This window comes from Thunnus maccoyii, chromosome 21 (genome assembly GCF_910596095.1).
Source record: "Thunnus maccoyii chromosome 21, fThuMac1.1, whole genome shotgun sequence".
Lineage (NCBI taxonomy): Eukaryota > Metazoa > Chordata > Actinopteri > Scombriformes > Scombridae > Thunnus > Thunnus maccoyii.
Genome location: NC_056553.1, coordinates 7103777 through 7130593, shown reverse-complemented (window position 1 = coordinate 7130593; position 26817 = coordinate 7103777). Strand labels below are relative to the sequence as shown.

The following is a 26817-nucleotide window of genomic DNA, read 5'->3' as shown; positions in this document are numbered from 1 at the left end:
GTAGCAGACAGATTCAACATCTTACAATATACAATGTCAACACATCTACATCACTTTTATTCCCTGGTCAATACATCTGTCCCATCACATTTCGTGGCCTACAGAGGAAGCACTTCGCACATTGCAATTAAGGTTTCAGATTTCCAAATCCAGTCTGTGCTGTTGATGGATGTCACATTCCCATTGTATAACCACATTGCAACAATCCCATAGCCTATTATAACAGAAAACAATTTTATTCCGTCATCCTCACTGGATTCTCCGACCTTGAACAGTGATTCTGTCATATAAATGTAGGTCACCCTGGTAGTTGTCATGATTCCAAAGCATTTCACAACAGAGATGTTGCACGGCTACTGGAAGAAGATCCCCAGGCCCTGGTCCCAGAGGGAATGCACATTATTTGCAACTGATGAAGCCCTACAAGGATAATGGGCATCTAACCACCAGGCAGGGACGCTTTAACAAAAAGCTTAATGCAGCCTGTGTGACCACTGAGCATGCTTTAAGTTTCTGCGCATTAAAAAAAATGCCAAATATCAGTACAACAGTCACAGCATGTTGCATTCTTCACAACATTTGTTTAGGTCCAGGTGACCAACTTGATGAAGATGAGCAGGGTCATCTTTATCAACTCATTGATTGACATTGATGATCAACACCCACCACAGTCCAACAACCAAGATTCATCTGAGTACAGATACATGATTTGTGCCCACATTTAAAAGATAGTATACGCCTTTTCACTACATTTTTCCTCTGAATATATTTGTGAGCTGGTGTGCAGTATGCCACAGGGTCATGTGTCATGTGCACCTCAAGTCAAATGCCAAGTTTATCATGGAAATCAACTACTACTACCACCTTGTAATATTTGATAAAGCTCTTAGGCATTAAGTTAATTACCTTTTGATTAAAGTGCCTCTACATCGTCAAGACTTCTGCTGTGCCTCCAAGTGGGAGCTCATGGAAACTGGGTGGTAAGAACTCAGGCGAAATCAGCAGGGGATCTCAGAGTATCAGTGGTCCCAAGAGGCAGTCACAGCTGTGGATGTGAACCAGCCAACCACTACTCCCTTATGTGGAGTTTTTCAGTTTCTTGATGAGATGTATCAAAAAGACAAACACATAAATACCGTTCAACGTTTTTATTTTGTGTTGCTTTGTTTTAGTAACTTGGTTATTTCTTGTTGCTGTTTCCCAATCTCCTTTTAATTGGGTCAATATTTGACCCATGTATATGAGCATTTTCTTTTCAAATCCTCCTCCACCTTGCCAATTACGGCCTCACCAGTGACTCCAGTGCAGCTGTCCTCCACTCAGCATGGGACTGGTAAATGGTGGTCGGCTGTTGCCCTTTTTTGACCAGTCACTCGTGAGGTGTGAATGACAGTTGAGGGACTAGGCTGTTGATCTTCAATTTCACATGGTTGTTCACAGATAAAGACTGGGGAGTCTGACTGGGCAAGAGTAGTGTGGAAATAATGGTGCCCAGTGGTCCACTCCCCACCCCGGAGCCACCAAATAATTCATCCATTTGCTGTAAAAAGACAACAGAGTTTAAGTCAAAAATCAGACTGGTACAAATTGGTATTTTCACATTTGTTTGCTGTGCTAATTTCCCCCCTTTACCAGTACAACTATGAAGCACTGATGAAGCCCAGTAGTTAAACAGTGGGGGGCAAAATACTGAACAGGAAAACTGGAAGATTGATACACTTCAGTAAGTCCCACTAAAATTTAAGGTGTATATACAGAGCAAGTACATACTGAGTAATATTCTCAGGTAATTTTGCCTTCTCCTGTTGCCTGAGATCTGTCTTTAGCCCTTTTGTGTGTGGTGAGCATGTTGCCCAGTTTTCTCCTCATTTCTTCCATTTGTGAATGTGTGTCCTTTAGCAATGAAGGCTTGTTCCATTTTCTTGTAAAAAGGCTATTTTGTTCCAGTTGTATAGGTGTTGGCATGTCCTGGTCAGCAGAATTCTGTAAAAACATTGCAGTATTGTTAAGGATTCAACAATCACTGTGCCTGTCTGGGATTTGTGACATTCTGTCTGGCAGGATAGACATGGGACAAAGCCGTCTGAAGAGGATGACTGCTGTGGTAATGTGTTTTTTTTCAGGAGTGAGGCACCAGGAGAATGTAGCTGTAGATTGGGTCAGAACCTGAGTGGGGGAAACTATGAGCTGGGGAATAGGAGTGGGGCAATGGGTAATTGTAGCTACAGGCTGGGTCCGAACCTGAGTGAGGGTGGTGGAAACTCGGGGCTGGAGAATAGGAGTGGGGCTCTGGGTGACTGTTGGAGGTTGAGGAGTGGGGAAGACAGGAGGCTGGGTGACAACACTGCTTGGGTTTACTGAAGAGAAAGAAAGACAGAAAATTGAAAATAATTATCCATATGCATTTAAATATTCATGTTTGGCATAATAAAAAGGAAAATTACCTTGATTGTGTCCTGCAGCTCTTATTTGCTCCAGTATGCTAGTGGCACACTTGTTATCTGGAAAAACAGATCTCATTTAATAACTGCCATTCAAATTTATAATGGTATTAAGGTATACTTATTTTACTCACCAGTTATCAAGTCTTTCAGCAGTTTCTCTGCTCACATGTAATTTGATGGCACGTTTGTCGTCTCTCACGGTAACTATGACTTCATCAATTGTTGCTGGTCAAAACCAGGTTCTGCAGGTGCCTTATATGCCCAATTGCATAACAAGATTTTCTTGCCACACACCTGCTGGAAATGGAGCATACCTATTGTGTGGGAACCCATTTCGACTGACAGATTGTGTTAATCACAGTGATTACTGTTGCGTGTTTTGCTTATTTTGTTGATGATGGCATTCAAGAATGTATTTTTTATGCTTCACTGCATTTGTCCAATAAATAACCAATACATTTATCAGAACTAAACTTTCACTCAGTGTGAATATTTTTTCTTTATTTTTCTTCTTCAGAGAATAATGACTACTGTGCACATAACTTCCATTGTATTAATCATCTTAATGGGCATATGAGATGTGGTTTGTTTTTAATATTTAAATCTCATAAATGTAACAAATAGAAATACAAACTTTGTACCAATGAATTGATGATAGTTTTTAGGTTTAAGGTTTTGAGGTCATACAAAATGGATTACTCTTCACAGTGGTCTAAGTTTGTCAATCACAACTTTATTTGTTTAACAATGCCACTGTTATAATTGAGGAGAGAATTAGAGAAAGATTGGGCAGATTTTAGACCTTGGAGTCATATTCATTGAATAAGTATAGCCTACATAGACAATTTATGTAAAGGCACTGTCATTTATAAAATCATACAACCCCTGAATGTAAGAAATTGAACTGCTAAATTAACAGTCCAAATGGTCTCACAGCTACATACATAGCTACATGTTAAATATTACAATTACACAGAAAATTAGGATTTTCTACAAAACGTGGTCTTTATGGACATAACTAAGAGCCACTAACCGCCATCCCTCCACTGCACACACCCCTCCCTCCACCATGGCTTGCTTCCACCATGGTGATCGGTGATTCAATCATTCGGGGGCTCTCACTCCCCTCCCACAGAGCCGCTGCAGTGGTCCACTGTTTCCCTGGAGCCCATAAATTGGACCTCAACACACAGCTTCCAGCCATGCTTGGAAAAACACGCCAACTTGAATACTGTGGTGGCAACACATTGGCAGCAATGATACTTCTCATCATGAGTCCGAAACTTTAGGGGAACATTTTAAAACTTTTCTCAACACCCTTAAAGCAATTGGAAAAAAAACATTGCAATCTCAGGATCCCTACCAACTTACAAGGGGCATAGAAAAAAAATCAGTTGTCTGCTCTGCTTAAATTCATGGCTAAAAATAGCATGTGACAAATTTAAGGTCACTTGCCTTGCCCTGTGTTCTTTAAGCGTGATAGATTGCACCCCAAATAGAGGGACTCTAAGGTGCTCACCCACAACATAGTGCAATGTATTTCACCATGACTACCTTCCTCATCCAGCCGTTTACTCTATAAAACCCATCATCTCAACTCAACACTACCAACAGAACTATGAAGGGGAGAAACATAAATAACTTGGTTCTAGTTCCCATGAACAGAAACTCATTTTCAACTGCAATGTCAATGACCTCATCAATGATCACAATCTGGACTGTCTTTTTCTTACTGAAACCTGGCTGGGAACAGATGTACCTGCCACACTGACTGAGGCCTGTCCACCCAGCTACACTTTTTCCTATTCATCCAGAGAGTGAAAGAGGGGTGGAGGGACAGCTGCAATCTACAGAGACACACTGCAGGGCAGGAATGTGGACGTGAGCATATTTCATACCTTTGAATATAATGCTAGTTTTTTAAATTCTCAGCCTCACTTCCTTGCAGTGACAGTATACAGATCTCCTAAATTTTCTGTCCCCTCTTTTTTTAAAAACAATTCTCAGACCTATCTGTCATTCACACAAGCTATGATACCTGCATTTAATTGGTGGTTTTAACATACATGTTGATAATCTGGCAGATATCAGAGCCAAAGAGTTTATAGAATGTCTTTTAAACAGCATGTTAACATACCAACTCACAAATATGGACACACCTTGGATATAATCATATCATATGGTCTAAAATCAATATATCCTCTGTCACTGATCTGACTGTCTGACCACCACTGTGTGTTTAACAGTTTTGATCAGTCTCTGCCAAGTACCACTGAATGTATTATCGGAAAAACACTGCATTACCCCTGACGCAGCCACAACTCTCACATCAAATATTGCAACCTACAAAAATAATATCTTACTGTCAGCCTGTGAGACTTAGTCAATGATTTTAACCATAAAATGAAAACCTTGCTTGACGCAGTCGCTCCAATTGAAGCCAGGAAAATAATTACAAAAAAAAAGGTTGTCCCCATGGAAAAATAGTCAAACCATGGAGCCAAAAAGAGACTGCAAAATTGCTGGGCACAGATGGCAAAAAACAAAACTGTAATACATCACGATATACTCACCAAAAAACTTAACTTACAACAAGGCAATTCGAACATCACAGCATGGATATTTCTCAAACCTCTCTGGTAAATCTCACAACCAACTACAGTGTTGAGCTTCCAGGATCTAAATGTGAAGTTTGCTGGCTACTTCAGGGAGAAAATAATCAACATTAGATCTGATGTCTGCCAGCAGAGCAACCAGACTGTACTTTTACCTATATCCTCTGTACAGAGTGATTTAAAGTTGGAACGTTTTGACCTGGTTGAATAGTAGTAACAGAACTGAAGCCCTCCATGTGTTCCCTTGACCCAATTCCTACCTCCCTTATTAAAAACTATATTTAATTCTGTATCTGAAGACATCCTTGCCATAGTAAATCACTCCCTACAGCGGTAGGGAGTGATTTACTCCCCTCCCCACTGGTCTTAAAACTGCTTTAGTAAAACCTCTTTTAAAGAAAGGGAACCTGGATATTTTAACACCCAGCAATTTTAGACCAATTTCATTTTTTTAAGCAAAATTTTAGAGAAACTAGTTTTTAAATCAGCTAAGTGCCTTTTTAACTCAAACATTAATTAGAAATAGAAGAAAAAAAAGCAAACTTCAGGGTACCGTACCCTGATGAAGACCTTTATGGTCGAAACCGGTCGGTTTTTTAATTGTAAGTAGCCATGTTGAATAAAAGGCTTTTTAACTTAATCCCAGAGTTTTTCCATTCCTGCTCCACATATGAGTGCCTGAAGTTTGTTTTTTCCTTCTATGTGATGACCCTTATCTTCAAGAGCACCTGCATTTTTCTTGAATTTTATATGATCAAGACAGTCCTTGAGCACACCACTACCTCTTTTTCACAAGTTTATTAGAAATGTTTTCAAATCAGGTTTTAGGACACATCACAGCACAGAGACAGCCCTGCTAAAAGTAGTGAATAATATCAAAACAAATCTTGACAGCAACAATCCTTCAGTTTTGGTCTGCTTGACCTGGGTGCTGCCTTTGGTACTGTGGACCACCAGATACTTTTAGATTAAGCGAGCATGTTGGCCTGTCTGGAATCATTTTAAAAACTGTTTACCTATCTTTGCGGCATGCATTTTTTCGTATCTATAGATGACTACTCTTCCAAACACTATGAGGTTAACTGTGGGGTATCACAAGGATCAATTTTAGGACCGTTAATTTGTACATGCTAACTCTGGGCAGTGTCATCAGGAGGCACGATATCTCTTTACGCAACTATGCTGATGACACTCAGCTCTATGTGTCTGTGTCTCCTGATTACATCGGGCCAACGACTAACTTTTTAAATTGTATTTTAGATATAAAAAGGCCTGGATGTCAGATTTTTTTTAACAGCTCAATCAAGATAAAACAGAAGTACTGATCATTGGTTCAAAGGCTCAGAGATAAACTGGCCTCCAAACTAAACACACTAGGACTCCACCCGAACAAAGAAGCAAGAAATCTTTAGTGATTTTTGATTCCGATTTTAATTTCAAGGCTCATGTGCAGGTTGCCACAAAAACAGCATTTTCTCATTTGAAGAACATCCCCAAAGTGAGGCCATTTCTCTCTCTGAGCAACGCTGAGAGACTGATGCATACTCATGGAATGGTTGTGGCTCAGGAGGTAGAGCAGGTTGTCCACTAATCCCCAGCTCCTCCAGTCTGCATGTTGAAGTGTCCCTGGGCAAGATACTGAACCCGAAGGCTGTGCCATCGGTGTGTGAATGATTAGAAACTCCTCCTGATGAGCAGGTTGTCTCTGCCATCAGTGTATGAATGTGTGTGTGAATGGGTGAATGTTGACATGTAGTGTAAAGTGCTTTGAGTGATCAGAAGGCTAGAAAGGTGATGTATAAATGCAGTCCATTTACTATAGCTAGCAGGCTAGACTATTGTAACGCTCTCCTTTATGGTCTAATGAAGAACACAATTAATCAGCTGCAATTAATTCAAAATTCTGCTGCATCAGTGCTGACTGCTGTAACAGCCTTCAGAGGCTGTGTGAGGAGCTGAAAATAAGTTTAGTTTAACACCCAGACTGAAAGAGGAGGGCACCACAGATGATTTTCTTCTGGAGAGACTGGCACACCTGGGCCAAATGAGGGAGAAATTGGCTGAACAAGACAGTGCAGATGTTTGGTTTGCCGATGTCATCATAGACATGCTGGCAAACATCCACCCAGCAGGTAAGCGGGACGTGAAATTTAAAGTGTACCAGGTGCTATTTGAGGCAGAGCTGACTTCCTAAAAGATAAATCAGACTAATCTTTAATGGCCAAGAATGTTTACACATACAAAATATTAATGACCATTTGAATGTGGAATTATGCTAGTGAGTTGATATGTTTGTTTCAGATGTTTATTGTGAAGCATCATTTTCAAAAGATAACAAGGTGTTGCCATGCTTCTTTTCCATATAAACAATTAAAATGTCAAAAAGACATAAGAAAACCACGATTTGATATATATAAACAGCACGGTATTTAAGTTACATTGTTAAGCTCCTGATCTAAGAATTGCACTCAGATGGGACCTTGAGAATCCCGAGTCCTGTGGTTCTGTACAACATGATCTCAAACACAAAAAAAAACAAAACAAAAAAAAAACAAAAAAAAAAAAAAACACGTCACTAGTTCAAACAGCCTCTCCTAACGACTGTGTCTTGCCGGGGCACAAGACTCTATGATGTCTGGAAGTACAAATTCAGGTCGTTTCGTACTGTAGTTGCAGCCCACGATGTCCTTGCAGTTGTTGTTGTCTCCGGTAAACAGCCTCCTCCATTTACCTGGCAGAAGCTCCCCTGATGCTGCTGTCCCGTCAACAAATTTAGGTGGGATGTATCTGGCTGTAGGAGAGACTGCAGCATCAGTGTTTTTGTCAACACACAAATAAACAAGCTGCTAAAAACATTGCAAAAGCCAAAAAACATTAATGGACTGACAACATCCAGGAGTTTTTCCCAGTATGTGGGACTGACTTTCTTCTTTGCATTGGTGAAACTAGATACAATCCAGGATTACTGGAAAAAGAACACCATTTACAGCCAATGTCATGCCATGGGACTGGTACCTGGTGATATCTTGGAACATCCACGAGTGATTCTGAGAAAGACGTTGAGAACGACAGGTGAGGTCGCTGTCTGCTCTACAATCAACAAGGCATTCCCTGGAAGTACAAAACCCAGACAATTCCATGCCCGAGACCTGTCATGGAATATAACAAGTACAATGGGAGGTGGGACCAGTACTACTCTGTACACCACAAGAGCATGTGCTGGTGGCGGACATTGTTCTTCCACTTCCTGGACATTGCAGCCACAAACAGCCTCCCCCTTCACAAGGAGCTCTGCAGAGAGAAGCAGGAGGAACCCTGCAGGAGCTGATAGCCCAGTTGCAGCCCCTCCTGCCAAGGCACACAGGTGCCACTTATCCATGGCAATCTATGATCAATCTGATACAAGCGGGAGGTAAGTCGGTCTACCCCCTGGAAGTGTATGACACAAATGAGACTTCATTAAATATAAAATTTACTTAAACCAACTAAGTAATTTGCCTAATGTCTGTTTCTCTGTTCTTATCTTTGTCCTTTCTCGCTCTCTTAACTTCTCTCATTCATTCCTCCCCCTCTCCCCCCCATCACTCTCTCCAATATATGTATTAGTATCATTTTTTTTAAATATAAATTTGTTTACCATAAATAGACCTATTTGTCATTTACTTTTGGCAGATTTTCAGCACCCATAATCCTACTTCCCTACCAACAGCTAATGCGCTCAGGGTGGAGAAATCAATTTTCCACCCTGCCAACATAAACCATAAATTTTCACTGCAGTTCTGTCTGACTGAACAGTGGCTTTGTGATGGATTCCCCATCAGCAGCTATTGGAAGTGTGTGTGATCAGTGTTCCCTCTGTGTTTTCGTTGTCTGTCTCAGGTGGCGTTCCACCAGAGCCTCTCCGTATCGACAAGGAGTGGATAGGAGTGCTGTGCTGTATGAGGGTCATTTGTTAGTAGGAGGTCTCTATCCTTGTGAGAGAGGTGATGCTGCACTAATGATTTAAGAAGTGAACCTTCGCTCAGCAACTTAAGGTAAAAACCCTCCGTGCGATTTGAAAGCATGGCTGGTGTTCTGACTCTCCCTGCCAACAAAACCTCTTCAAGGTGAATAAAGCATAGAGGGGATTAAATAAAGTGAAGCATAGATGGACTGAATAAAAGTACACGGTAGACACTCTAAAAGTTTCCATTTCTACAGCTGTATGTGCTGTATTAACAGTACATGTCAAGGATTTTTTTAATGCTTTACAGAAGAACCACATGTATTGTAACCCTTCGATCATTTCGATCCTGCATTTTTCGAAACAATTCTTTTGATGGATGCAAACAAAATGCATGAGTGGTTCAGCAAACTAATGTAAAAAATTGATTTAAAAGATTGATTTTACAGTAAACACACCTACACAAACACTTTCAGGATTTCTCATTGGGAGGCTGACCTGCAAAGTGGAAACAAAAGGCCTATATATTTTCATTTCTTTCTTCATTTAAGAATAAAATTGATTTAAAACACTGTTAAGGATTGTATCTGAGGGCAGTCATTCATTAGTAAGTGAGGGTTGACAGAGTTATAGCTCATTTTAAGACTCACTTGACTAAGAAAAAGAAAAAAAGACAAATGTGAATATATATTCTGTGTTGCACTTTGAGACTGGAGATATACTTTATCGGTTATAATATATAATATACATAATATTTAATTTCTGGCAGGTTTTAGAGACTTACTTTAAGCATTAGACAGCACGGCCATGTTTTAATAACGCTCCTTGTGTGGTGGCAGTATTAGATGAAACAAGGTTTTATTCATTGGGATTTACTCAAGCCTTGTATGAACTTTGTTATGCAGCAAATTCGTGAAAAAAATATGTAAATATGTTTTCGATGTGAACTATGAAAGTCGAAACTTCAGCTTTCATCCGGGGGCCAAATATTTTTGCTGGAGGGCCACCATTTGCCTCCTACTGACATATAAATACACAAAACCGCATATTATTAGAGAACTTAAAACCCCAACAGATTGTGACAATTGTGACTCTTTTAATCTTTTCAGAAACCAACATGGATGAGAGGTCCTTTAAGTGCTCAGAAAAAAAAAAGAAGAAATGTGAACACTACTGTTCCTTTGCAACTGGGCAAATTCCATCTGCTGAGAAGTATTGTGTAATACGATTGAAAGCTCAAGAAAAGGTACTGAGTGGACCTTTGATGGACAAGAGACAGTTTCCAAGGTCAAGACTTAACTGTCAGTCTCAATTGTGAAGAGACTTCACAGTAACTCACTCACAAGCACACAAGGAGCCTTTTAACTCATTAGATGGTGATTCATATTGGAAATAAGAATCTAGTCACTACAGAATAAAATGCTCCCACACTCCACGGTTGCCCTATTTTACACTATATGACTATGCTGGATCTTTATGATCTTGAGCTCTCATTGCCGTATAATGAGGAATATGTGTTTTAATTCTTGTGATACATCTCTGGTTGTAATGTGATCCCAGTTCTCTTGATTCATATCCAAGAATGCACAGAGATAAACTAGGTTTTGAGATGTTATGTGAATGGAGGAACCTTTTTTAAGTCTTCAAAGTGCTTTTCTTTACTGAAACCATGTCAGTGCTAGCAATCTTAGCACAAACAATATCTCCAAATAAACGTGTTGAGTGTGTCTCTGCTCACAGTCAAAACTCTGCCACTGTCCAAACCCTGAGTTTAAATACTTTTGGAGTGTACCATTAACATCAGCAACGGGGATGATTCAGTTCACAGAAAAGCAAATGTAACTCTACTTGAGAAGCAGCTCAACCTCATTATGGATCACATTTTCACAAGATTTGAACATTTAATTTACTTACATCTCTGCTCATGACCGAAGGAAGAAAATAGAGCAAAAAACACCCATTATAATTCTCTTCCAATTCAATCCACTTGATAGAGTCCAACAAGCAGCAGCTGCTGCTCATTGAGCACCTGGTTGATTACATTGCAGCTCACCTGGCCTCAGTTAATTAGTGGAACCTAAGTTGGTTTGTTTTTTTTCTCAGCAAAAGCATACACAGAAGGATTCAGAAAGTCTCATTAAAATAAGATAAATGACTTCAGGCCCACTCACAGCAGCATTTAAATGGTGAAGTCAATTCATTTCAATGGCTTCAACTTAAATTCGACACATGAATGCGTGTCATTGACATGTACTGAACTGTCTCTAAAGTGCCGACCTTTGAGGAAACTGGAGAGCTCGATATTCCAAACAGGAGAAGCTACCATAACTTATTAGCTGTTTTGCACCGTCCACTTTAATTTAACCTCCTCTCCCAACAGAAGCATGAATTGAAGACAGTCATGAGACAGGGGTTGGTAGTACAAAGCACCTCTTCAATTAACTGTGTGAACTTTATTAACAGAACACTATGTACATACAAAATGTGTACAACTGACAAGTGCATAAAAAGCTACAGCAGTTCACCACTTAAGCAGTCACCACATCACCTAGCCTTCTAGTTTCACTTATTTCGCAAGAAAACTCAGATGAAGTTAACTTCTTCAGGTGTCATCGCAAAGGCAAAATAATGGCTACTAGACAGAGTTCCTGAATAGACTGATGGTATGTTGATATGTTTTTCATCTCTAACCTTTTAATCACTGCATTTTGAACTAGTGTCCTTTATGTTGTCTCTTATGATGTGATGTTATGTGAGTATATGTTGCCTTTTATCTTAAAATACATCCTAAAAACCTTTTTGATTACTTGTTCTTGGGATTCATTTGTCTACATTTGGTGCTTGTGTTGTGATATTTCTTCATGTCAAACAATGAACTCCATCTTGTTGAATGGTTGATGGTCTGGAAATAATAAATCTAGGACTCTGATATTGCAAAATGTTGTAAAGAAACCTAAATCTAAACCTTAGATCAAAATGGGATAGGCAAATTTAACATAACTAACCCTATTACTGAAGAAAAGACATGTATATTAATGTAGAAGCGGTTCTTCACACCTGTAGATTAAACGTTCTCTAAATGAGTATTTTCTACATAGGCATGTAATCCCTCAGTTGAAGACAATAAAGAATTACAGTAGAAGATGTAAAAAGGAATTCACTTAAGTCTCTAACCACTGGGCTTTATTGGCATCTTCTTCCCTACAAACTGTTTGACTCACTTAAACTGACACGGACATTCATCCTGAAAATGTAGTGATTATAAAACCGATTTGAAACTCGCTCTCTTTATCAAGCCACTAATGAGGATGCATGTAGTGATTTAGCGGAGATACGTACTCGCTTTTTCCAATACGACTCCTGGTAGGGTTGGATTTGGTCCAGTACCAAATGAGATAGCGCTGTGATGTGAGGACATTTCTGCTCAATCCAATTACAAGTGAGTCAGTGGAGGGGACACGTTAAGGACACGTCAAATAATCAATTGTTAATAATGGAGGTGTTTTCCTATTGTTTCTGCTTTGCTAAGTGTTTTCTAGCAACAAAAGGACATTGGAAATGAGCTCATTTATCTTTTCTGATCCATCTTCAGTGTGTGTGTGTGTGTGTGTGTGTGTGCAGACCAGTGTTTATCTACATTTGTTTGTAATCGCTGTGGTAAAATTAATAGTCCTTGGAGGACTCCCAAGTAAAAGATCAGTTCATTTCATTTTCAAATCATTCACAGGGAACATCATATCTGTGCTTCTTCATAATTTTGACGTCTCAAGAGTACACTGGAGAGTAAACTGGTTATATTTACTGTATGTAGAAATTGATGAGCCTCAGTACTTAATTAACTTTTGTGGGGTTTTTTTCCCCTTTCTTGTGTAGATAACTGCACACTTGTACACAGCTGACTATACATTGCAGCTTCATTATTTCCCCACAAACCCTGAAACCAATGAACCAAGTACCTACCAGAATAATACTACCTGGCCCCAGGAGTCTGTGTGTCAATTAGCGTGTGGTAATTTTACACACAACTTTATTGGGGACAATTGTCCATGTTAACACAACATAAAATACATCTTAAAATTCAGTTTTGACACACAGCCCCTCTATAAAACATGGTTAAAAGGTAATAATGCAGGACCTGCGTTAGTTTATGTTGTATTTGATTGGTTTTGTTGCCCACTTGGTAATCCAGCTTTGGTTTAAATATGTTTGTCAATTCCTCAAACTGTGTTCAGACCAACAATAGAGCTGCATTAAAAAATAGCTGCCACCTCATTCACTTCAATAACAACCCTGCGCAGGCATAACAGGTGCCAATGCTCAGGGCTCCAACAAAAACACAAACAAACAAATTAAAAAATACAATGTTGTCTGGCTAAAATGTTGAGCCTGGGGCCTGTTTCACAACATTTGCAACTTGATTCAGTCACATAAAACAGACAAAATATTTGTGGCACAAGCATGCAAGAGCCCTGAAAGACTCATAAATGTATCTGCAATTTGCAAGTTACCGCTATTTGTGTGCTGTAACACTGTAACATGAACAGAGTAATTCCACTATTTAGCTCATGATGACAGAGCGAGGTTGAAATGTTGTCACCACTTTCCATAGTTGTAAAATCCTGTCTCATAGTATTATAAACAGCTGTGCAATGTTTTGACCATAGACTGTATATAAAGATGGATGAGGCGAGCTCCGATGTCACCTGCTGGTTTCATTGGAGCTGGTTTGAAAACCGGAGGTGCTGCTTATGGTCAGCGCCATCTTTTCCGTTTGAAGCTAGAACCTTCCTAATAAGGGTCCGGGATGTTGCCACACTCTGGAAACACGCCCCGCTACCTCAGACCGAAGTGAACGCTAGCTTACTGAAAACACAGAGTGGTTCACACTTGGGCTAATGTTAGCTACTTTAGCTAAATTGTGCTAACAGGGCAGGTATCATAATCAAGTAACTCTAAAATTAAACTTACCAATATATTGCTTGACTGCATCCTTTTGAGGGTCTGTGAATCACAGAAAACTTTTGGCGTTGATAATGATCCTGCACCGAACCTATCAAACTTTGTGTTAGTTCATCAGCTGGATCTCTCAGGCGGAAAGGGGTCCAAGGATGGGTGACAAATCATTTCATGCTAAAATTATACTTGGCCGTTCACAATCAAGTAAGGACACATAATTTTGAATGTACCAAACCAAAAATATGGACACAGCCAGCAGTCTTTTGAGGATATGGGTGACACCAAGAAATGAGATTACACTAATTCATTCTGTGTGGTGTTGTGATCAAATTTGAACTGTTGGAACATGTAATGAAAGAGTCTCCTCTGTGCAAAGAAAAGCGCAATGCAAAAAGTGCATGTTTCAACTTAAGCATTAATCAGTCAAATGGATGATCAACACATAAAATATATTATACAACCAGTTGGATCTGAGCAGTGTTATGCCTATACCACAATTTGTAACATTTACTGCTTGCAACTTCTCTGTATAATTTGATTCAAATGTGAGCACTGTGTCTTTTTTGGGGGGGTGGTGGGGGACATTTTATCGCTTCAGTTTTGCAACAGTGGAGCGAGTCGACAGGAAATGAGGGGGAGAGAGAGATGGTGACATGCAACAAAGGTCCGCTGGCAGAATCGAACCGCAGACGTTGAGGTTATGTGGCAAGCGTCTTAACCAGTAGGCGATCAGGGCGCGCCATGAGTACTGTGTCTTGACAATCCATCACAACAGAGCAACCATATACAATACAGTATTATATAAAGGGCACTGCAGCTAGCTTGAGATGTCTGGAAGTGATAATCAGTCTGTTTGATTATGTAATCTGTGTCTCTGCAAGTGATAAGGCCATGGTTGGTTCACTCCTTTAGTGTTTATAATTGCATCCTAGAAAGACAGACTCAAGCACACATAGAAACACACACACACACACACACACACACAGAGGCCCACAGCAGGCCTGCTGTTTGGTATATTTGTGCGGAAAGATGAGGGCCAATTTGTACAGTTCATCCGAATTACAAAGAAACAGAGTTTTATGTTGTCGCTCTTTTTAATAATTTAAATTTCCAGTGCTGCTTGGTAATTTGTGTCTTACATTGGAGTAGTTACCCACTTTCCTATTTCCTATCGTGTCAACATCCAAGTTGTAATTACAATCTATAATTAAAATTATTCTGGAAGTTCCTAAAAATCAAGAAAATCCCTCACATTGGACAAAGTCTGTCGTTCAAGGTAATTAAACTTCATGGATATAGTGATAAGTTGTCAATGCACAATATTTTAACCCCAAACAACCAACTCTGCAATCACACAACTGTCTGATAATGTGAATGCTCACAAGTCCAAAACATAGGAATCTGTCTTATCCACACCATTCATCTCATTTGGTGAGAACACTGCATTAAGTCTACCCATAATGACTTTCCTTTAGCACTCAATCAGTCAGCTGTTGGCCTCCAAGTTATGTTGAGATATATAACTAGGCAGATTATGCAGGTGCTGGTTTGAAGTTTTTTGTTTTTTTTTCTGCTGTGGAAACATATTGAAATCCACTACTGTGAATCCAAGATGACCACATGACTTGTGGCCAGCTGTGGAAGAAGTATTCAGATCCTTTACCAACACAACCAACACAACAATGTAAAAATACTCCATTAAAAGTCCGGCATGAAAATCCTACTTAAGTAAAAGTACATAAGTATTAGCAGCAAAATGTACTTAAAGTATTAAAATAAAAGTAGTGGTTTGGTCCCTCTGACTGATATATTTTTATATATGACATCATTAGATTATTAATAGTGAAGCATCAGTGTTAGAGCAGCATGTTACTGTTGTAACTGCTGGAGGTGGAGCTAGTTTCAACTACTTTATATACAGTTAGCTAGTTTAGTCCAGTGGTTCCCAACCTAGGGGTTGGTCCCCTCCAAAGGGTCACCAGACAAATCTGAGGGGTCGTGAGATGATTAATGGGAGAGGAAAGAAGAAAAAACAAAGTTCTGATACACAAATCTGTTTTCAGTTTTTGGACTTTTTCTCTAATCTTTGATTTTTTGGTGAAATATTGGATCATTTGAACATTTATTGAAATGAAAGCATGTGAGAAGTTTAGAGGGAAAAATCACTATTTGGTGGAGCTGTTAACTCATAGACATGTGAAATGTGACCCCGACTACACACTGCTTTCTGGAAGCCAAAAAGGTTGGAAACCACTGGTTTCATCTTTAACAATGTGTTGTACTTTAAAAGCTTGTTATATTATCCATTGTGTCAAATCTTCATCTGATGAGTAACTAAAGCTGTCAAATAAATGTAGTGGAGTAGAAAGTACAATATTTCCCTCTGAAATGTAGTGGAGTGGAAGTTTAAAGTAGCATCAAATGGAAATGCTCAATGAAAATACAAGTACCTGAAAACTGTACTTGAGTAAAAGTACTTAGCTACTTTCCCCTACTGCTTGTAGCTAACGCTGCTCTTTCCAGACTTTATGGTGTATTTGTTTTTAGTAAATTACACAAGGTTTTAATTAAAACTCTTCTGCGGACGCCCTCTTTGTCACAACACATGACAAAGCCGACTACAATTTTTCACAGGTATGTTTAATACCCTACAGGCCTTGAATACCCAAAACACAACATTTGGGTGGAGTATTACTCTCAGATTAAAGGTTTACTCTGAGCAGCTGAGGTGTATTTGCAGCCCTCGGCTCATTATTCATTCATGGCCGTCAGTTAATATTCCAATCTAACTCTCCAGATGCTGCTTGTTTCTCACCGCGACGAAGGCTGTAATTTAGAACATTAATCTGCTTCCCTTCCGTAAATAATACCCACGTTAATAATTGATGGATTAATCAACACATCTGAGTATGACTAAGAGGAAAAAAAAGAATGAGAGAGAGAAAGTGACAGTGCGCTCCAGTTTTCTGAAGGAAGACACACACTTTGGATGAAGTAAGCAGAAAAAAGATCGAGACGTCCAAATCTGTTTGTGACATGATTTCATTTATGTTACATAAGCAAAGAAAAATACATTAGGAGACACACAAACACAAAACCACATTTCCACTAAACAGCAGCTTCAGAAACATCTAGACATCTTAAAACAGTGAAATCTCTTTACATGTCCCTCATAACCTTGTGAAATGTCCCTTTTAATGGCTTTCATAACAATCCCCGCATCGATGACAGATGGCCTGTACGCCGCAAAGTGTAAATAAAGGCATAATTAAAAACCTTGACAGTTCTAAATTGCATAAATTGTTGCTTTACACTGCTAACAAACCTTTAATACTCTGTATCAAATCTTTAAATATCAGCCATGGAAACGGGGTCAGGAGAAAACGCTTTACCCCCTTCTTCAACCGAATTATCATCGGGAAAAAAAAGGGAGAATAATCCTGCTAACAGTAGCTACACACTTGAGCTGACAAAATATCTCATTGCTCCGTTTACAAAAAAACCCCACCACCAAACAGTTTATGAAATCTCCGCCAAAGAACGCTATGCTTCTCCAAAATGTTCCTGAATTATTTCTCAGATTAAGAGAGAACATTATTTAGTTACGTAACAAATATACTTCATCAATACAAGCAAAAGGCTTGACCTATTTACGTGGATATATTTTTTTTTTGTATGTGTGTGTGTATGTAATTGAATTAATGGGGTGCGGCAAATGCAATTTCACGTCTTCCTCTCCATCTGGTTCCTCTGAATCAGTAAAGTGCTATCGTGCTTAGTTCCATCGCTAACGTGCTAACGCCGGGCCTAATAAACGTGATGATTCTCGGCCCTGCGGTGAACACGCTCCCCTTAAGATGCTACACACTTCACATTCATTAACAAATCTTCCAAAAATATACACATCTGAATTCACAAATAAAGGGTTTTATTCCAAAAAACACTTAATTTCCAAAACCTTCGCTGCATCAAGTGTATCTTCCTGTCCTTATAAACATGTAGTTTTGTAAGCGGACCTCTCCCGGCGTGAGAAATCACTTCAGTACTAACCCACAACGTCACTTTCTTTCAAGCATTTTGTAAAAGCAGGCATCGTTTTTTTCCCCCCAAAAAACAGTGGACATGTCATTTTGTAATCAGCCTCTTCATGTTGGCTCTGCGTAGGCTGCGTTCTGACACCTCGAGCCCCTGACCTTTTTTTCCCCCCACGCGTCAAACTAAAATTATTTGTCTTGATGTGCGGAAGCAAACGGCCACCCTTTCGTCGTCTTTTACACCAAGACAAAACTACACAAGTTTGTTAAATGTTCGTGATCCTGGATGCCTCCCTCTGGGCCCTTTCTGCTTAATTTTTCGGCAGAGGTAAGTGAGCTTCGACGCAACATTTGTGCTCTTGTGTGATGGATGTGATTACAGCAGATACATTCTAATGACAGAAGTCTGTAATCTTAACACGAAGCACTATGTTTAGCCCTAGTCTTCATTTCTACCTCCTGCTTTGTATACAGTGCCTCTGGTAAGCAGGGTGAGACTGGCGTTTTGCATGTGTCCCTGTTTGCCGATTTCACAGAACAATGATAATCTGTTAAGGGAATAAAATGTCCCAGTTTGTATTTAAGACTCCCACCGAGCTTGCTTTTTTTTCACTATTATGAGGATTTTTTTTTTTCTTAATTGGAGACCTGTGCCCCCGCTCATTGTTCCTTTCTGCAAATGTTCGTCCCCTGTTGTTGTTGTTGTTGTTGTTTCCCAGCTCTTACTCCCTGTAGTGAGCCACCAGAATCAGTTTGGGTTTGGGGCTGTTAGCAGCAGCAGCAGCAGCACGGATGTGGGAAGCGACAGAGGCCGGATTCGATGGAGACAGAGTCACGTCGTTGGCTCCCTGTGAGGATCCGTGGATGGAGTTGGGAGTGGGCATGACTGAACAGGGGGCGGCAGCGGACACTTGGTGCTCCTTCTCCTGGCGGACGGTTCGGAGCGTCTTGGTCGCCCGCGAAAATGTCTTTAAGGAGGAGCCTCGCTCGGGGGTGGAGCAGCTGACCAACGCCCTGAAACACCTGTAGAACTACAAACACACACATATGCGGGATTAGTATCATTATTTTAAAAGGTTGTGAATAGTAGCGACTCGTAGTGGTGATTATATGGTTGTAAATGTAGTAAATGTTCAATCAGAAAAGACACAAGTGAACAAGACTGTAGATTATTTATTTAATTTTTTACATCATCAATTAACTAATTAAAAACAAAATTATCAGAAAAACGAGCACTTGAACAAACATCAGCATGATAAGAATGACCGAAAATGACAGAAACCATCTTTGGGAAAAATTTAGTTTGGCTCATGTCCCATCCGCTAACATGGAGGGGGGCGGGACTTATGACCTATACTGCAGCCAACCTTCATTTCTTGGGAGCTGTCATGATGTCCATATTTATATACAGTCAATGGATTTAACTGTTTATATACTGATTGTAAATAGGGGGACTTAAAGGCAGAATGATAAGGATTTTCTTAAAAAACAATGTATAGACTCTACAAAAAATAATCCTCTCAATCATCACTTATGACTCCCTAGACGTGTGTGGTGGTGTATTTATCTACAGAAACCCTCTACCTGTATTTTTTTTATTTTGCTAAAGTAGTGTAGTAGTGGTGGGATAGTCATAGCAATAATGGCAATTATAGAAAAATAAAAAGAAGTAATGGTAGTAGTCAGATAATAGTCTATTACCTAATATCAAAATAAGTTATATTAGTAATATCAAGGTCATAGTATTAGTAGAAAAAGTAGTAGTGGGTGTGATAGAAAGTAGTAATAACAGCAGCAGTTGTAGTAGCAGAAGACAAAGTTATACTTAGTAGTTGCAGTCTTAAAGTATTAATTAGTGTAGTAGCAAGGTAAACTTCAATAGAAAGTAAAGTATATGGTAGCACTATAAGTACTTGTATTAGAAGTACCAGCTGTTGTTCAGTACTAGTATTAGTCGCAAGTATAAGTGTATTAATGGCAGTAGTAGAAAAAGTAGTGAACCTACACTAGTAGTGGATCTAGTAAGTGTTAGTAGTTGTAGAAATAGTAATTGTTGACCTAGTAGTATATCAAGTATGAAGTAGTATCAAAAGTAACACACATAATGGTTGTAGTACCATGGGAATAGTAGTAAGGTAACAGCATTTAAAAGTTGGTTATTAGTAGTAGTAAGTAAGTGGAAGTAGTGGTAAAGTACAAACAACACTGTATGAAATACAAATAGAAGTAGAAGCAGCAGTAGTGGGATAGTTAAGAGTTGTAGTTGTAGTTATAGTGGTAGAAATATTAACAATACACATAGCAGTAATAAAATACCGGCACATGAAATAGTATCACAACACCTAGTAGTTGTAGTATGATAATAGTGTGATAACACAGTAGCACTAGTGGTAACAGTGATAGAGGTAGGAGAACTAGTAGTAATTATAGTAATACTAATAGACATTGTAATAATAGTAGAAGTAGCAGCAGTAGTAATTGTAACACTAATTATGATATTATATTATGTAATAGTACAGTTCTGTTAGAAAATAAATGATCGACAGACAGATAAAGAGAAATAAATAAAGAGAAGATCATTTATCATTTAGATCCTTCTTCCCTCCGTGTTGGGAGTCCAGCAGGCTGCGTGCTCCCCTGGATAAACGTAGTGTACTTAGTATACTCTCCGGTTCCACACGTATACTTAAAGTCTACTACATTTCCCCAGGGCGCCGCAGATCAAACAGGCGTGCTTGCATGAAACATGACAACTCTCATATTACATCATCATAGTGAATAATTTCCTCCAGCATGATTCCACCCTTTGAAAGAAGTGACGTGCAGTGACTGATATGCAAAATGAGACCGACCAGTTTGTGGTGGGGTTTTTTTTAACAGAGATACTTAAGCACTCGGCTGACAATTCATCATATATGAGCCAATTATTTTTTTGTTACCCCGAGGAACTTATGCGGCTTTCAAAATTAGCGCTCTGTTTTTTAAAAAATCTTCTAGTGTCTAACATCCCAGTGTATTAATCTACTGTACTTGTAAAGAAGAAGAAGCTGTTGGTTTAAAAGCAAAACCTTCAGGAAAGTGTGAAGTTGAAGTGTGAAGGAGAAAAGGATGTTTGAGGTGAACGTAGGAAAAAAAAAAAGAAGAAGAAGCAGGAGGACAAGCAGACGTCATCAGGGATTATAGCTGATATCAGGCACAGATTGGGATCTTAAGACTGAGGAGGGTCCAAATCCTCACCTGTCACTCTTAATCTTTGTGTCTTTAAAGCAAACACACACACATGACAGTACTGTGATGCATTTGTGTCATATGTATCTGCAGTAAAATCTCTTGAACGAATGAATGTTTCCATCCATCTATTCATGCACTTTTTTTAATCATTTGATTTATTTACAGGCTGATGAATCTGCTGATGTGTTTCCACACAAAGCCTTCCTGTCATCAGAGGATGAGTCCGGTCTGGTTACTTAAAGGTGCAGTGTGTAAGATTGAGTGGCATCTAGTGGAACAGACTTGGCAGAAATTTAATATTGTTATAATTAGTGTTTAATCCACATGAATATAAGAACCGTTGTGTTTTCATTAACCTAGAATGAGCCCTTTATGTCTACATAAGGAGCAGGTCCCCTTCTATGGAGGCCGCCATGTTGCAAAACCATGTTTCTACAGTAGCCCACAGTGGACAAACCAAACACTGGCTATAGGCAGAGTCCTGCACACGTCAAAAACACTCCAGCCCGACAAAGTCTGCAATTTTTCAGCCCGAGCCCAACTTGAGACCAACACCAATATCACTTTAAACTCTGTCTGATAAACGTGAGGATACTCTGTTGAGCCGCACATATATTAGTCAGCATTGTTTCAGAACGGGCCTTTAAATCTAAATTGAAGATAAATCTGTTCACCATGGCTGTTAATTGCATTTTAAAGCTGCGCTTTGTTATTTTTATCCTTTATGTTATCTTTTCAATACTTTACTTTTCTTAATTTTTTTGTATTTTACTGTTCTATTCATTTTACTTGCCTCTTTTTAGTCTGGTTTTGTTCCTTTTCTTATATTCTTTTGCTAACAGGGATACAAACAGGTAAGTTGTGAACATCATGTGGATATAGAAAACCTGCCACCACTACGGGGGTCCGGAGTTATGGTCTCCCAGGGGGAAAATTTTGAAAGATATTCATTTGCTCATTTCATGCTCACATGCTCATTTCTAGTTACTTTTAAGTATATTTGCATCTGCCTGAAAACTAATTCCGACAGTCATTACGGGGTAAAACTACCCTACATAAAACACATAAAAGGAATCAATAATCAACACACTGATCTGCAGCTCAGTGCGGCGCACGCTTTTCCGGCCCATAGCGTCAAGCCACTTTGGTTCATCTGTAAAAAAAAGAGTTTCCTGCTCTACATCTGCATTTAAACTGTAAGAACTCAAAAAATGCAAATGTGTTTTGGCAGATGTAGATGGAAAATATCAGCTTCAAATGGTCACCAAACCACCCAGTAATCCATCCATCTGTCTCTCTTACAGACATGTAGGGCTGAAGAAGAATATTGGCAAAAAAAATTAGTGTTGATTATTACAATATACAATGCATCACATCTAAAAAAGGTAATTACCATTATTTCACCACATACAGTATATGCATCTGATAACTTCTACAGCTCCTAATGGAAAGCAGAAACATTAAGCAGATGTTGCTTTTTTTACTCTTGATTCATTAATTAATAGTCTATAAAATGTCAGTAAATAGTAAAAAAAAAAGCCTGTTTCTCACAAAGATTATGTCTTCAAATGTCTTCGTTTGTCTAACCAACAGTCCAAAAACCCCAAAATATTCAGTTTGCTACAGTGTATGTCAAAGAAAATCATCAAATTTTCACATTTTAGAAGCTGAAACCAGCACATTTCTGGCATTTTTGCTTAAAAAAAAGTTTATTTGATTATTAAAAATAATTAAAAATTAAATTTAAAAAACAAAAAAGGCGGAGCTCAACTGTGAGGGCTGTGCAGCACCCTACAGTGCGCACACACCAGAGTTCATCTTCAAAACAGACAGCGCTTGCAAGCGTTTTTCGATTTAATGACTAAATAATTACCTTTGTGAGACGAATGTGAAGTTTACTTTAACTTTCACGGAGCGGAAAGTCCGAAACGAGATCGGCTGACCAACACACACACTGCATCATTAAACAACTTGAACCAACTCTGAGGTGAAGAACATCTAACCTGATCAAACCCTAATACATGAGTTTCATAGGTGACTTATTTTCATCTAATTTCATTTTCATTTCACTTTGAGCTAATGTCACCAAAAGGTGAAAGGTTTGCATCTTTAAAACACTTTGAATTTCCTTGTGTATTAAATGTGCCATATAAATAAACTGCCTGGTAAAACTAATTATGTAATCCACATAAATACGTTAACACAGTTGATGGAAACATTGCTTAAATCTCAGAAATTTCCTGCAACATTTATGGCAACACAACCAAAGATGAGGTGAAAATATTAAACATAACCAATTTGAAATCTATAAATACTGGAAAACTACATTCACAGCATGACGTCCACATCGCCACCTTTTGCAGAAATATGCTAAGAACTGTAAAGGTGTAATTTATTCGGTGACAGCTCGGGTCCGGGGCGTGAATCTGCGCAGCGCTTGAAGTCTTCAACTCGCCTCAACACACTGCTGCCATAGTTATGGGCTGGGAGGAACTGAAGACTGAAAGCGCCACACAGCGTGGCCTCCAACGCGTTCCTCTGTGGCGCCGAAAGCTCAGTTAGTAGCTTAATCATCACACACGCACAAACACCACACGCCGAAAAACTTCACTACAGCACCGGCAGACAGAGCGCCGTCGTAACAAGTCAATCATCAAAGAAAGTTAAATGTCTTGCAAGCTCAAAAGTGACAGAGAAACAGGCAGACCAACAGGAAAAAAAAAAAAAAAAAACAAACCCTGAGAGACAGACTGAGGTAGAAGCAGATAAAAAGAGACAGAGACAGATAAAAGAGTGTGTGTGAATGTGTGAGAGAAGAAGGAAAGGTCACCGCCTCCGTGTGTCCTTCCCTGATAGTATCATCACATGCTAATCAAAATCAAAGCTACGTTACCTTCTGGAGATTAAAAAGAACTTTTCTTTCTACTCTCCCCGCCCAACACCTTTCTCTCTCTTACCTGTCTTTCATCTTCATGTCCTTCCTTTAGTCCTTTCTTTCATCTATTCCCACTTTTACTACCTTTTCTTTTCTTTCCTTTCTTCTCTCCTGAAAGCCTATCCCTCTTCCCTCCCGTCTTCCTGCCACATTTTCATTAAAACTTTCTTAGAATTGTGTCTTTTTTTTCTTTACTTCTGTCTTTTTTTCTTCCATCGCTTGACTTTATTTTAATTATTTTTAGCCTTTCGCTATTTATCCTCCTTTCCTCTCCTCCTCCTACCATCCATTTCTTTCTGTCTTCCCCATTCCTATCCAATTTAATTCCTTCGAGCAGTCCTCCTATCTTACTTTCTTTTCTTTCTTTTTCTGTTTGCTCTATCTCTCTCCTCTCCTGTTTCTGCCATCTTTTCACTACCTTTTATCTCTTTTCTTCTCTTTCATTATTGAGTCCCCCTTTGTCCTCAATAAATTCTGTTTTTCTATCCAAAATTTGTCCTTGCTTCTTCTCTTTTTCTTTCATTTTCTGATACTCTGTCATGAATTGTTCAATAGCACCGACGCAGTGCCGGTACGCTCCGACCGAGGTGCTTGTCGGATGATTGAGCAACGTCTAAAACTGCCCCAATTTCTTTAAAGCCCCCCTCCACTCATAATGTGTTTTGCTTTTTGATCCTTCGGTTGGGTGTTGGCGCTTCACTGTGCAGAATGATATATATGCAAAGTTTTGTTTTCACGTTCATCTGCTGAAGTTTCTCTGTGCTAACAAAAGTAGTTTTGAGCCAATCACGGGCCAGTATTCAACTTACATAGATGTGATGTGAGGGAGGAGTAGAGTATATATGTCATTGTAGGGATTTTATCAAGATAATTGAGCTTTTTTTGTGTGTAAAAACCATATTAGACACAAATACTGTAATTATTCAAAGTAGAGTGTTTTATATACATCTTAAAACATGTCTGGAGGAGACAATACGACACTCAAGCCCTCTTCATGCAGGTTTGAACGTCTTCGTCATCTCTCAAGCTCTCTTTTTAATTGTCATTACAACTTCAGTACTTTGTCACGTCTCACGTGTACATCTGAGTGCAACACGATGGATGTTGTGTGACTCATCCCTGTATTTAAACCATTATTGCACGTCACCCCTCTCTGTAACAGCAAGATTTTCACCCCGCCGTTAAGTGCGGCTGGTCAGAAAAACACTTTTACCCTGATGACACGCCATACAGTTATTATTGAGTATAATCCAGCCTATTACTTAAGGGTTTGTGTCTTTACTGAAGCTGTCACATTACTTATAATAATCACATTATATTCAGAGATGATTAGATAAAGAAAATAATACTTCTGAGTCATTTTTGTAACTGGAAGAGCTTCAAGCAGAGTAAAATAACGCATGATCTGTCCTCTATGTGATGCTAATATTTGGTTACAGTTATTACACTAATCTACTAATGACTGTCAATGTCAATTCAGAAGGCCAGTGATGGCATTGACCAGATTACTTCCTCTTTCTTTGTCACTAGTGTTTTGTTTTTTTTTCCCCTGTGCTGCGTCCTTGAATGTCAGTGACGTGTGTCGCAACCTCACGTGGAGAGGCGAGGGTTGTGGTACGTTGACGCCGTTATGGCTTTGACACCGTGATAATGATGTCGCACCTCAATCTCATTGTATTTTATCTCTGGCTTTGTAGTGGGATACGGGAGTGAGTTTTTTTTTCTATCTGAAGGCGTAAATGAGGAGCAAGCAGATGGAGAATGAAGGTCTGCTTGCACCTACATTAACCTCCTCTGGATGTGAATCTCATATGACTTCAATTACAAGGCAGAGCAGATAATTAGACCCGATCTCTTGTTAGACACACAAGTGTAGTTTAGTTTAGTTGGTTGTGATATTAAATGTTTTTCTTATTGTCAAAAAATCTAATGAAATGACCAGAAGCAACTGTTAAATGATCCCACTAACAAGTAATGTGTGTGTAGCAAAAGTTCGATATATCTTGATGATGATGAGTTCAGGTTCTGTAGTTTATTGTGAGTCGATCCTTCATGAACTGCTGCCGCAAATACTAACTAGTGCGCCAAATGTTAATTAATCTGCGGCTGAAAGTAGTCCCCTAAAAATATGACTTCTGTTTGAGTATCGGCTGTTTGAGCGATAGCGCGGTGACAGAGAACACCTCACCTGTTTGTTCATGAAGATGTAGATAAAGGGGTTGATGACGGTGGAGAACTTGGCCAGCAATGAGGGCGTGATGCTAGCCTCCGGGGTTAAAAGGTCACGGGGGCCAAAGGTGGAGAGCAGAGCCGCCACCCCGTAAGGCAGCCAGCAGACCAGGTAGCAAACCACCATCGTGACGACCATCACCAGCACTCGCTGCTCTCTGCGGCGGGTCACCACCGAACTCACACTGCGGACCTGAGACAGCAAGAGGGAAAAAACTATTGATGCATTGCCATGACTCACCATCATTTAATTAGTATTATTATTATTTTCTTTTTCAAATTACTATAATTATTTTCAATATAAAATATATACATATTGTAATGTAATGCTATAAGTATGAATGCAATCCTATGTAAGCAACTGTAAATCTACATAAAATGCACTCCTGTAATAAAGTATTTTTAAAAAACTAACACATGATCCCATCAG

At 39.2% G+C, this 26817-nt stretch overlaps 1 protein-coding gene and 1 long non-coding RNA gene across 3 annotated transcripts in view; both read right to left on the bottom strand.

Moving 5' to 3' along the window:
- Nucleotides 1–1133: 1133 nt before the first annotated feature.
- LOC121888252 lies at nt 1134–3469 on the bottom strand. 2 transcript variants are annotated; one of them, XR_006093171.1, is made up of 5 exons: nt 2576–3469; nt 2445–2501; nt 2242–2357; nt 1771–1983; nt 1134–1540 (listed from the first exon to the last, which is right to left on the bottom strand). It is a non-coding gene; the product is annotated as an uncharacterized LOC121888252 (long non-coding RNA). The 2 variants fall into 2 exon arrangements; XR_006093172.1 differs by having other exon boundaries at nt 2242–2344.
- A 13531-nt stretch (nt 3470–17000) lies between these two features.
- tmtopsb (teleost multiple tissue opsin b) overlaps nt 17001–26817 on the bottom strand; it is a 35754-nt gene continuing 25937 nt past the window's right edge. Inside the window, exons 3-4 of the mRNA XM_042399524.1 lie at nt 26347–26580; nt 17001–19023 (exon numbers count right to left, since the gene is read on the bottom strand). Of these exons, the coding sequence (XP_042255458.1) occupies nt 18715–19023; nt 26347–26580 (543 nt within the window). The 3' untranslated portion in view covers nt 17001–18714. The remainder of the gene's footprint in view (nt 19024–26346; nt 26581–26817) is intronic.